This window comes from Salvelinus sp. IW2-2015, linkage group LG18 (assembly GCF_002910315.2).
Source record: "Salvelinus sp. IW2-2015 linkage group LG18, ASM291031v2, whole genome shotgun sequence".
In the NCBI taxonomy this organism is placed as follows: domain Eukaryota; kingdom Metazoa; phylum Chordata; class Actinopteri; order Salmoniformes; family Salmonidae; genus Salvelinus; species Salvelinus sp. IW2-2015.
The window spans coordinates 38,635,013-38,648,932 of NC_036858.1; the positions used below are offsets into that span (position 1 = coordinate 38,635,013).

The 13,920-nt window shown below is 40.6% G+C and overlaps 1 protein-coding gene across 2 annotated transcripts in view; it reads right to left on the minus strand.

Annotated features, from left to right (window-relative positions):
• LOC111977925 (cGMP-dependent protein kinase 1-like) overlaps positions 1–13,920 on the minus strand; it is a 193,314-nt gene that overhangs the window by 34,242 nt on the left and 145,152 nt on the right. For both annotated transcript variants that reach the window (XM_070448500.1, XM_070448499.1), the window contains exon 5: positions 2,172–2,235. In XM_070448500.1, coding sequence (XP_070304601.1) covers positions 2,172–2,235 — 64 coding nt within the window. The remainder of the gene's footprint in view (positions 1–2,171; positions 2,236–13,920) is intronic.

Below are 13,920 nucleotides of genomic sequence, written 5' to 3' on the forward strand. Positions count from 1 at the left end.
TGTTGCAGCTGTTAATTACTGTTTGCAAAACAATCTCCATTACAGGCTAGAACACATTACAATGCAAGAAGATACCGGTTGCTTTCCTTGCTAGCTTACAGCTGAAGCTGTCATCAATTCACTACCCTAGTAATTTGTTTGTGATAATATGAGCAATACAGATAAAGCCAGAGAACAGGTATAAAAATCACTCTGACGAAGAAGTGATGATCTGAAGTATTTGAACAATGAGAATCCTTCAAGAATTTAAATGACTCCTTCAAGAATTTGAATTCCATTTCAATTGTATGTGTTGTTGCATTATTAGATTAGATTAAACTTTATTGTCATTGAACAAGTACAGTACAACGAAATGCAGTTAGCATTAGACCAGAAGTGCATATAAAAGAGTACAAAAAATTTACCAGAGATACATTTAAGTACAATGTATATTATTAAGTGGGATGTATACATGTGCAATGAAGGCAAATGGCAAGTATAAATGTGCAAATTGAAAGTGCAAGGAGGCATGCAACTGAAATACTGGGATAGCAGCAATGAGGTTACCGAGGTAGTCATGCACCACTGAATAATGTACTTAATCAGACTTTGCAAAGCAATAACAGTCCAGTAGTACCGTGAAGAGTGCATAGAGAGTAATGCAACAAGGTCCCTGAGAGGCAGCACTAGGCGGTGGGCGGGTGGATATGGCTAGTGCCGTGTTATGACACACAATGCATATTTTTGGGGTGTACTTTTACCCCTTTTTTCTCCCCAATTTCATTATATCCAATTGGTAGTTACAGTCTTGTCCCATCGCTGCAACTCCCCTACAGACTCAGGAGAGGCGAAGGTCGAGAGTCATGCTTCCTCCGAAACACAACCCAAGCGGCACTGCTTCTTGACACACTGCTCGCTTAACCCATAAGCCAGCCACACCAATGTGTCAGCATGCAGGCACCCGGCCTGCCACAAGGAGTTGCTAGAGTGTGATGGGACAAGGAAATCCCAAACCCTCCCCTAACCCAGATGATGCTGGGCCAATTGTGCACCGCCTCATGGGTCTCCTGGTAACGGCTGGCTGTGACACAGTCTGGGATCGAACTCGGGTCTGTAGTGACACCTCAAGCACTGCAATGCAGTGCCTTAGACCTCTGCGCCACTCGGGAGGCCCTGACACACTGCATTTTCAAACAGAAGTAAACAGGGTTCATGACTGGTGCAATAACATCTACCTCATACTCAACATCAACAAAAGACAATTTATGCTCATTGATTTCTGGAGGAAGGCAGACCCAGTGAACCACCTAGTCCTGGGGGGTGAACAGCCATAGAGAGTGGGGAGTTTTAAGTACCTGGGAACCATTATGGACAGCACACTCTCTTTTAATGCCAACACTCACAACATCAATAAAATATGCCAACAACGACTCTACCTCCTGCACAGACTGAGACAACTGAATGTCAACACCCAGATACTCTCCAACTACTACACCTGCCATATAGAGAGTGTGCTGACTTTCTGTTTCCTGGTCTGCTACGGTGGGCTGTCAGTGGCTAATAAGGATATCCTCAGGCGGACTGTGAACCTGGGGTCCAAGCTCTGCGGGCTGCAGTGCAGGGGGCTTCTGTGCCTCTATGATAAACAGGCAAGGGACAAGGCCAAACGCATCATAGAGGACCCCACACACAATCTTGCCCAATGTTTTCAGCTGCTGTTCAGTGTTCAGTAAGGATAGGAGCTAGTCAAGTTTCATTACATCAGCCATCGGGCGGCTGAACAGTGGGACATACGACAGATGCAGGCCCAATACATGGTCGGACAATAGGCTGCAGAGACTGAATATGTGGAAATGTAAATGTGTGACTTGTGTACTAACATTACAGTTTTCCGTACTGCATGTAATATATTGTATTGTGTTTGGTATTTGTATGTTGACATCACAGAAGGATTTTCCATGTAAATGGACAATAAAGTACATTTTATCATATGCAGTATATCAACATCATATCATGCATCCAGAATACCTAGTTGTTCAGAACTCTCAAACCTGCCTCCAGCATAGTGAGAACATCATCCCCAACTATAGTTATTTATTCTCCATTCAAGTAACACACTGTTGTCTCCATAGAAATGTGTAGCCTTGGCAAACACCTTTGTGTACATCACAGCCTTTCAACAGAGGACCTACCTCTTCAAGGACATCAGCGAGCTTGCTTAGAATCTCCTCCGGAAGTTCATGAAACGTCGGAACGCTGCAGGAAGAAAATAGTCAGAAAGTCAGTGTAGAAGGAAGAATAGAGATTCACAATGTATTTGGAAATTACAGGGTGTTGACGCTAATAGACCCATTGATCTGAGCGTAATGATATATCGGCAGCTACATAGTCAATAGGTTAACCAGAAAAGAGTTTCTGTTCATCACGCTCTCTCAGTTTACATCATTTTGGATAATGTATATTCCAGAAATAAACTTTATATAAATACACTGCTATTCTGTATGTACAGTATATACACACACACACACACTCACACTAACTGACATTGAAAAGGATGTTTGTTCTGTGCGTTTCCTGGCAGTCCTCTGAATCCTATTTGCTCGTTATCGACATGGACTAAAGAAAATGGACCCATGCTTATCAGAGGAGAAAGCAAATAACCCAGGCATTGGAACAAAGGCCTTTATCTCCCCATATCATCTCTCTGTTTCTCCATCTCCCCCRCCCTCTCATTTCCCATGCTTTATTACAGTAATCTGAACCATCTCGCCTCAGCACTGACTCATGGTGCAGAATTTCCTACATGGACCCCGGCCAGAAAATTGCTGGTCAGATGGCTCATTACTACGGGAAATGTGACCGAGCCATGAAACAGTCAGCGCAAACAAAAAGCATGTGTTATGGATAGTCCTCTATCTAAAAACTTAATTGGGTTGTAATAAAATGTTTAATTCTATCATGTTCTTTGCAAATTAGGTTAAYAACTGTTACAGTGGAATAGGATGGTGTGTATGTGAAGATGTACATGCACATAGCTTAGCCTCCAGTCTTCTTAGATGTGAATGTGAACCGTCTGATCTTGAGTGCTGCTGATTTTCACTCCTCCCGGCCCTTAATAGATCAATTAAGATAWTTGATTGGATGGATATCTTGGTTACCCAGGTGTAATCAATCTCTAATTGAATGGCAATGATGAAAAGCAGCCGACACGCCAGGGACAGGTTTGCCGATAGTGATGGCACTTAAAGTAACTGCCCAGTGAAAATCTCACTTTTAAAAGTTCATATTTTGTTATCTCAAATCCATATAATGTTATTGACTCGTCCTATACTCATATTTGTACCCAAAGCAACAAAAAAAAAACAATTCAAAAACCACACCACAAATTTGTTTCTCAAACAGCCTGTTTAAAAAATGCTTGCTATTTCCTCATAGAACATGATGTCATCTCCCTGAGGAGGATGGGCTGGCCTATCAGCGGTCTAAAGAAGGATGGGCTGGCCATTTTTCATGGCCGATATACACCCACACCATTCTGTTGTTGGGGTATGACCACACCATTCCAACACAGAGAAGCTGTTTTTTACTTAAAGCGGCAATATGTAACTTTTTGGGCTACCTGATCAAATTCACATAGAAATGTGAGTTATAGATRTGTCATTCTCATTGAAAGCAAGTCTAAGAAGCGCTAGATCGGTGCTATTACTATGCTTCCCTCTCAAGTTTAGTTTTTACGTCTTTAACTTTCTTTTTGTACACCAGCTTCAAACASCTGAAAATACAATATTTTGGGTTATGGAAAATATATTTCACAGCGGTTTAGATGGTACAATGATTCTCTACACTATACTTGCTTGTTTTGTCACATAAACTGAAATTAGGTGAACTATTAGAATTTTAGAAACCAGGAAATCGCAGAGTGATTTCTGCATAGTGCACCTTTAAAAAAAATAAAAAAATCTGGAAACAGTGGGCAATTACTTTAAGCTTATGAGTGTTAACAATGCAAATTCCCAAAACACCAACCATGGAGAATGTTTGGTTATTGCGTCATTGGAGAATGGGTCGATACTGATAGGATCAAAAGAAAGGCAGTGCTGCTCTCTGACCTTACCTTTATATTAGAATTATTCCACAAAACTGGCGACGGATCAGCWCCTAGAGAGATATCATTTATCACCTATATGGKTACAAATATTGAGGCGGCTTGGCACATCATTGCGCACATGTTGATACACATTATGAAATACCGTGAGGCAAAAATTATAGAAAGTAGCCCACAATTGACAAAATTGTATTTAATTGATTGAGCATGAAATTGATTTCAATATGATTTAACTATATAGGCCTATTTCATTAAGCACGGACCAAAGCAGATATCGTTTGGACGTCTTTTTTTGGTCCTGTCCGGACCGGCTGTCATTTTTTTTTATGTGGTCTGGATCAACCTTGATTTCAACATCCACGGACATTCATTTTTATTTATTTARTTTTTTCCGATCAAAGACGTCTATGAATCGTTCAAATTTGTACCTTTTGAGGGACAGAGCTCATTAGAATAATACCCAGCATATTTCGCAAATGTTTGTTTTTTACATTTATATTTTGGTCTTTCAGCAGACACTCTTATCCAGAGAGACTTACAGTCAGTGCATTCAACTAAGTAGATCAACATTAACATATCAAGGTAATAGCAAAAAAAGATATATGCAACTGTTACTGAGAATGTTATTGTAGTTGAAGTTGTCTGTTGGTTTATATTCTTGATTAGTGTCACACCCTGATCTGTTTCACCTGTCTTGTGCTTGTCACCACCTCCCACCAGGTGTCTTCTACTTTCCACATTATCCCCTGTGTATTTATACCTGCGTTTTCTGTTTGTCTGTTGCCAGTTCGTCTTGTTTTGTCAGGTCTTACCAGCGTCGTTCTCCTGTTCCCAAGTTTTTGTTTCCTAGTCTTCCCGGTTCTGACATTTCTGCCTGTCCTGAGCCTGCCTGCCATTCTGTCCCTGATTGACTCTGCCTTGGATTACGAACCATTGCTTGCCCTCGACCTGCCCTTTGCCTGCTCCTTTGTAATAATAAATATTCTGAGAACCAAACTGCCTTCCTCCTGTGTCTGCATCTGGGTCATATCCTGATTCATGATAATTCGACTGCTTTGAATATCATCGCTGCTAGTTTAAAAGCTTTTGAAAAAGCTAACATAAGTTGCTTTTGTGACAGATGGGAGTAATAATACATAGCATATGCTGCAATCTTCAGTTGGCTCCTCTTTCCTATATTAAATTGATAAAAAAAATATATGAATGCTTAATTGAGAATGTATTGAAATTTGGCCATAGAATCAATTACCAAAAAAATATGTATATTTTTAACATCTGTAAGTTATGTCTCTTCAACTTTAATTCAGAACCGAAAATGAACCTGATTTCAACGTCTGGAAAATATCTATTTTATACCTAATTTGCTTACTGGGATGTTGCCTATACTGAATTTATATTTAAATGCAGTGATCTCAGGTTTAATTTGAAACATATTTTTATCCTTTGTTTATTTGTAACAATTATAAACACATTGCAAACATTGTTCTGAAGTTTCAGAGAGACTGATACACATTTTGATATTAAAACCTTTTCTCAATAGGGGGGGGCGCTGTTTTCACTTTGTAAAAAATCGTTCCCAAATTAAACTGCCTCGTACTCAATTCTTGCTCGTACAATATGCATATTATTATTACTATTGGATAGAAAACACTCTCTAGTTTCTAAAACCGTTTGAATTTTGTCTGTGAGTAAAACAGAACTCATTTGGCAGCACACTTTCTGACCAGGAAGTGGAAAGTCTGAAGAATATATGTGGTGTTTTCGCTGTAAAACATTTWAAAAATCGGACATGTTGACTGGATTCACAAGATGTTTATCTTTCAAATGCTGTATTGGACTTGTTAATGTGTGAAAGTTAAATATTTTAAAAATATATATTTTGAATTTCGCGCCCTGCACTTGAGCTGGATGTTGTCATAGGTGTACCGACCTCGGGCTTGCAGCCCTAAGAAGTAATAAAACTATATTGAAAAAACATACTTTAGGATGATATTGTGACATGTATCAAATAAAATCTAAGCCGGAGATCATATTCACCCATAACGACGGCTTTCCAGAAGGCGATTCCAGGTCCAACTTCGCGCCTTCGGAAAAAAAAWTAATGGCGGACCTCTCATTCCAAGAGGATGTATTCAATCTCAGAACAAGATAATCAACTCATTTCTGCTCTCACTTCCGCTTGACACCCAGGGGAAGGTGTATGACATGTTTCTATAGTCCCAAGTGACATGCCCTTTTATAGACAAGCTCTTGAACAAAGACCTTGCTTTTGGAAATCTCACTTCCGGATAGGAAATGGGCTGCAGAAAGAGTTCTGTTTCACTTAGAGAAATAATTCAAACGGTTTTAGAAACTAGAGAGTGTTTTCTATCCAATAGTAATAATAATATGCATATTGTACGAGCAAGAATTGAGTACGAGGCCGTTTGAAATGGGCACCTCTTTCCAGGTTACTCAATACTGCCCCTTCAGCCATAACAGGTTAAGCAACTAGTGATATCATTCATTTGCTGTCCAACCTTTATTTTTTAGTAAAGATAATATGAATTAGTTATTTGATTAGATGATGTGAGTGTCAGAAAATATATCCGGATTATTTTGTGCTGTTTGGCTAGTATTCACATTGTTCAACCACGAATTGTACCGCTAAATATGCACATTTTCAGAACAAACCATATATGTATTGTGTAATATGATGTTATAGGACCTGGTCATCTGATGAAGTTGAAAGGTTAGTGAAAAAATTAATATCTTTTGCTGGTTTATTTCCGCTATCGCTAACGTGGCCTTGAATGAATGTGGTTTGTGTGTAGGCTATTAGTAGTAAGCTAATAATAATGCTATAATTGTGGTTTTCGCTGTAAAACACTTAAAGAATCTGAAATATTGCTGGTTCAACAGATGTTTGTCTTTCATTTGCTGTACACCGTGTATTTTCATAAATGTTTATGATGAGTATTTAGGTATTTCACGTTGGTTTCTGTAGTTATTCTAGCTGCTTTGGTGAGACTATGCAATGTAAACTATGATTTATACCTAAAATATGCAATTTTTCGAACAAAACTTAGCTATAACAATAAATATGTTATCAGACGTGTCAACTGATGAAGTTGTTTCTTGGTTAGTGACTATTTATATCTTTATTTGGTCGAATTTGTGATAGCTACCTATGCAGTAAAAAAATGGTGAAAATATGCGGTTGGGTCTTTTGCTATCGTGGTAGCTAATAGAAATAACATATTGTTTTTCCCTGTAAAACATTTTAAAAATCGGAAATGATGGCTGGATTCACAAGATGTGTATCTTTCATCTGGGGTCTTGGACTTGTGATTTCATGATATTTAGATGGCTAGTATTTACTTGTGGCGCTATGCTAGGCTATGCTAGTGCAGCTTTTTTACTGATGAGGGTGCTCCCGGATCCGGGATTGTGACCAAGTAGAAGGTTTTTAAGTTTAGCAGAGATCGTCTGTGTTGTTAAGTGATGTGGAAGGGAAAAAATTCTGAAGACTCATTTAGCTGTTCTATGAGTCAGTTGTTATATGGCTGCAGGGGGCGTATTGGAAAAACTGGAAAATATGTGCCAATTTTCAAACGGCCTCTTAATCAATTTTTGCTACTTAAATGCATATTAATTTAATATTGGATAGAAAACAATCTTGTAGTTCTAAAACCGTTCATTTTTTCTCTGAGTGGTACAGAAGTCATTTGGCAGCACTTTCCCTGACCAAGAAGTAGAATGTCAGAAATCTATGCTCGCTTCAACGTTATGCCTATACATGGTCATTATACGTAAGACCTACGTACACTCCGTACGCCTTGCTCTGGGTGTCAAGAGGGTATGAGAGAAGAAATTTAGTGAATATCTTGTTCAGAGGTTGAATAAGAGCTATTTCTTTGACGTGACGACCACTTCCGGAAGTCTGAAGCGCGCGTCTTGGGAGTGATATTGTGTTCTGTTTTGCTGCTGTTTTGGACGGGAACAATCTCCGGCTGGGTTTTTATTTGATAAATGAGACCATATCATCGTAATGTATGTTTTTTTCAATATAGTTTAATCAGATTATTTGAATTTTTTGTCGAGTATAGAATAGATGAAGTGTAGCGAGGCGAATGTCAGATATGGAGACTAAGAGTTTAGAAGGACGTAAAGGTATATAGTCTAATAGAAAAAACTAAATAGACAGGAGAAAGTAGGGGAAAAAAGATACAAGATTAGTGCCAGCGAGGGAGGATCACCGGAAGCTAGTGGGGAGGCAAGTCATCCGAAAAGGTGGGTGGGTTTGACTATCAGAACCCGACAGAAACCACTCTTTCCATGACGGGTTAGGCCGCACCAAAAACAGGGGTAGGCCCCACCACCGAGGGGGATATAGGAACCACGGCATCAGATATCCATACCCATATACCCCACCCTACACACCCCTCACCTAAACCATCCAAGGAGTTTGTTGGGTGTCCCAGCTCCACAGCACTGACGAGCGGATGAGCACTAGGCATGGAGTCATCGAGTGAGAGTTGTAAAGGAAGGGATCAGAGTGAGGGGGGTGGTGCCCAACTGTCGCACTTTCAGGGGTGGGTCAGCGGACCTACCCTGAAGTATATGGGGGACGCGACCCGTTCCGTTTATGAAAGCCCCGATGAGGGGTGGTGGGAAAAGTCCCCAGCGGCGTACATGTTTACTTTAGACATACAGCAAAGGGGGGTAGGGGTCCCATCCCCACCCACACCCAGTCCCCACAGTTGCACCACCCCACATAGTACCCATAACAGGTTTGCGCGTTACAAGAAGTCGGCAAGAGGAGAGTAAAAAGCAAGCGTACCAGTTGTGGATAGTGCCGGGTGTAACATGGTAGTGGTGTTTGTGGACTGAGGGGTTTGGTTGAGACAGGAGTTAGGTGCTCAGGGTAGGGGACTAAAGCTAGGGTTTTTGGGGAGGGCGGGAGGGCGGAGACTAGTGTTGGAGTGCCCTCGGAAGGAGGGCGACTAAGCCCGAGTTTTGCGTGTGTCCGTTCTCTGACTTTTTTAGATCGTTGGACAAATCCGTGCCAGTCGACCAAGTGCCAATTGCTTAAGTGAGAAGGAGAAAGTTGCGCAATTACCTGCACTACACCAAATCAACGACTCATCTGGACAAAGGACACCCTGATCAACATTCTGATGAAAGATCAGGCCAACAGAAGCACCACAATTTATCAATGTTATTTCACTATCCGCACACACGCGCATGTCAACTGTCGTGTGGACACCACGATGTGTCTGGCTAATTGTGGCTATGCTAACATAGCGCTACATTTTGTTTTCGCTGTAAAACATTTGTAATAAGGAGTCGAATATTGTCTGCAATCACAACGGATACCTCGTCTTTCATTGCTGCACAGTATGTATTTCTCAGAAATATGTGTGTTATTGAATGAGTAATTAGGTATTTGACGTTGGATGCTTGCTTTGTAAATGTTATGGCTGTTTTCGGTGCAAATTTTTCTGGATTGTAAGCTGAAATGGTAATTTATGATGTTATACATATATGGCACATTTAAAAAAAATAAAACAAATATGCTATACAATAAATATGTTCTCAGACTGTCATCTTATGAAGTTTTTCTTGGTTAGTGGCTATATATATCTTTATTTGGTCGAATTAGTGATAGCTAGTGACGGAGTAAAAAACTGATGGAGTTAGAAAAGTGCTCTCTTTTGCTGACGTGGTTAGCTAATAGATTTACATATTTTGTCTTCCCTGTAAAAKAWTTTAAAAATCGGACATGTTGGCTTGATTCACAAGATGTCTACCTTTCATATGCTGTATTGGACTTGTTAATGTGTGAAAGTTAAATATTTTAACAAACTAGATTTTGAATTTCGCGCCCTAAACTTCGAGCTGGATGTTGTCATAAGTGTACCTGTGTCGGGATTGCAGCCCAAAGAAGTTAAAGATATGCTCTGGAACTTTGGCGACGACTAAGAATTTTTAAAACCTCCCACTTTGGGCTTGATATGTCAATGTGTAGGTCATATCCATATAATCTATTAGCAGAATTACTGTCTTACCTCCAATAGTCACGAAATCCCTAGTTTGAAAGCAACTGTTTTTCTGGAAGCTGTGCCGGGCCAGCCCCCTTGCAATTTGAGTTCTAGCCAATGAGCTTCAGCCCCTTACCATTTGAGTGACAGCTAGCAAGATGCACACACATCAGAGTGAGAGAGAGAGAGCAATGTCGTGGTGCACTTACTGTATGTGACTTACAGATGTCGGATCTTAATTTGATAACTTTTTGTTGCTGAGAATTTTCCTGTACAGCAGGAAATGCAAACGTGTAATGTATTCAAGGGTTAAAGGTCTTACTCACATTGGCTAKATAGAGCATGATCACAGTCATCCGGAACAGCTGATGTTCTCATTCATGTTTCAGTGTTACTTGCCTCGAAGCGAACATTGAAGTAGTTTAGCTCATCTGGTAGGCTCGTGTCAGTGGGCAGCTCTCGGTTGTGRTTCCCTTTGTAGTCTGTAATGGTTTGCAAGCCCTGCCACATCCGACGAGCGCCGGAGCCGGTGTAGTATGATTCCATRTTAGTACTGTATTGACACTTTGTCTGTTTGATGGTTCGTCTGAGGGCATATCYAGATTTCTTAAAGCTTCCGGGTTAGAGTCCTGCTCTTGAAAGTGTATCTCAGTGCGGATGTTGCCTATAATCCATGGCTTCTGCTTGMGGTATGTACGTACAGTCACTGTYGGGACATCGTCATCCATGTACTTATTGATGAATCCAGTGATGTGTGTGGTGTACTCAATGCCATCGGAAGAAAACCAGAACATATTCCAGTCGTGCTAGCAAAACAGTCCTGTAGCTTAGCATCTGCTTCATCTGACCAATTTTTTATTGATCTAGTCACTGGTGCTTCCTGCTTTAGTTTTTGCTTATAATCAGGAATCAGGAGGATAMAATTATGGTCAGATTTGCCAAATGGAGGGCAAGGGAGACCTTTGTACGTGTCTCTGTGTGTGGAATAAAGGTGGTCTAGAGTTTATTTTCKKTCTGGCTACACATTTAACATGCTTGTTTGGTGAAACAGGGCTTGTAAGTAAGCATTTCACTGTAAGGTCTACACCTGTTGTATTCGGCGCATGTGACAAATACAATTTGATTTGATTTAAAGGTCAGACCTCATTACGCACCAATGAGACGAGCGGATTGACAGTGTCTTGGTWCAATGACCACCTATCGTACTACTCCCTTCACAGAACAGCGCAAACTGTCTCTAACCAGAATAGAAAGAGYAGTGGGAGGCCCCGATGCACAACTGAGRAAGAGGACAAGTACTAGTTTGAGAAACAGACACGTCACAAGTCCTCAACTGACAGCTTCATTAACGTCTCTAGGGTAGGGGGCAGCATTCGGAATTTTGGATGAAAAGCATGCCCAAATTAAACTGCCTGCTACTCKGMCCCAGAAGATATGATATGCATTTAACTGGTAGATTTGGATAGAAAACACTTTAAKGTTTCCAAAACTGTTAAAATAGTGTCTGAGTATAACAGAACTGATTTGGCAGGCGAAAACCTGAGAAAAATCCATTCAGGAAGTAMTTTTTTMMMMGGMTTTGTAGTTTTCTATTCAATGCCATTACAGTATCCATTGACTTAGGACTCAAATTACAGTTCCTATGCCTTCCACTAGATGTCAACAGTCTTTAGAAATTGTTTCAGGCTTGTATTCTGAAAAATGAGGAAGTAAGAGCAGTCGGAATGAGTGGACCCTAAAGTGTCACAGAGCTTTTTCATGCACGCGACTGAGAGAGTACCTTTCTTGTTTACCTTTTATATTGACGACGTTATTGTCCGGTTGAAATATTATTGATTATTTAGGCTAAAAACAACCTAAGGATTGAATATAAACATCGTTTGACATGTTTCATTGAACTTTACGGATACAATTTGGATTTTTTGTCTGCATGTTTTGACTGCGTTTGAGCCTGTGGATTACTGAAGAAAACGGGCAAACAAAACGGAGGTTTTTGGATATAAAGAGACTTTATCGAACAAAAGGAACATTTATTGAGTAAATGAATGTCTGCTGAGTGCAACCATATGAAGATAATCAAAGGTAAGGGATTAATTATATCTCTATTTCTGACTTGTGTAACTCTTCTACTTGGCTGGTTACTGTTTGTAATGATTTGTCTGCTGGGCTATGTTCTCAAATAATCGTAAGGTATGCTTTCGCTGTAAAGCATTTTTTTAATCTGACACCGTGGTTGGATTCACAAGAAGTTAATCTTTAAACCTATGTAAAATATGTTTTGTTTTCTGAATTTTTATAATGAGTATTTATGTATTTGAATTTTGCGCCCTGCAGGTTCAGTGGCTGTTGAAGAGGTGGGACGCTACCGTCTCACGTACCCTAGAGAAGTTAATTAGTACCCACAAAACACCAGTCTCAACATCAAGGTGACTCTGGGATGCTGGCCTTCTTGGTGCTTTTCTTTCAAAAACAAGGACATTTCTAAGTGACCTCAAACTTTGAACGGTAGTGTATATACCTGAGGCACACGATGTATTAGTATAGCCTATGTGTATGTTATGTTGGCTATGACATGCTGTGTCTGTGGTTTTGAGTGTTTTATTGCCTATTGGTTCACATATTTCATTATAGTGTTTGTGTTACCCCATACTCTATATAATATACGTGGGAGAACAAGTATTGATACACTGCCGATTTTGCAGGTTTTCCTACTTACAAAGCATGTAGAGGTCTGTAATTTTTATCATAGTACTTCAACTGTGAGAGACGGAATCTAAAACAAAAATCCAGAAATCACATGTGTATGATCTTTAAGTAATATTTTGCATTTTATTGCATGACATAAGTATTTGATCACTTACCAACCAGTAGAATTCCGGCTCTCACAGACCTGTTCGTTTTTCTTTAAGAAGCCCTCCTGTTCTCCACTCATTACCTGTATCAACTGCACTGTTTGAACTCGTTGCCTGTATAAAAGACACCTGTCCACACACTCAATCAAACAGACTCCAACCTCTCCACAATGGCAAGACCAGAGAGCTGTGTTAGGGACAAGGATAAAATTGTAGACCTGCACAAGGCTGGATGGGCTACAGGACAATAGGGAAGCAGCTGGTGAGAAGGCACAACTGTTGGCGCAATTATTAGAAAATGGAAGAGTTCAAGATGATGGTCAATCACCCTCGGTCTGGGGCTCCATGCAAGATTCACCTCGTGGGGCATCAATGATCATGAGGAAGGTGAGGGATCAGCCAGAATACACGAGGACTGGTCAATGACCTGAGAGAGCTGGGACCACAAGTCTCAAAAAAACCATTAGTAACACACTACGCCGTCATGGATTAAAATCCTGCAGCGCACGCAAGGTCCCCCTGCTCAAGCCAGCGCATGTCCAGGCCCGTCTGAATTTGCCAATGACCATCTGGATATCCAGAGGAGGAATGGGAGAAGTCATGTGGTCTGATGAGACAAAAATAGAGCTTTTTGGTCTAAACTCCACTCGCGGTGTTTGAGGGAAGAAGAAGGATGAGTACAACCCCAAGAACACCATCCCAACCGTGAAGCATGGAGGTGGAAACATCATTCTTGGGATCTTTTCTGCAAAGGGGACAGGAAGACTACACCGTATTGAGCGGAGGATGGATGGGCCATGTATCGCAAGATCTTGGCCAACAGCCTCCTTCCCTCAGTAAGAGCATTGAAGATGGGTCGTGGCTGGGTCTTCCAGCATGACAACGACCCAAAATACACAAGCCAGGGCAACTAAGGAGTGGCTCCGTAAGAAGCATCTCAAGGTCCTGGAGTGGCCTAGCC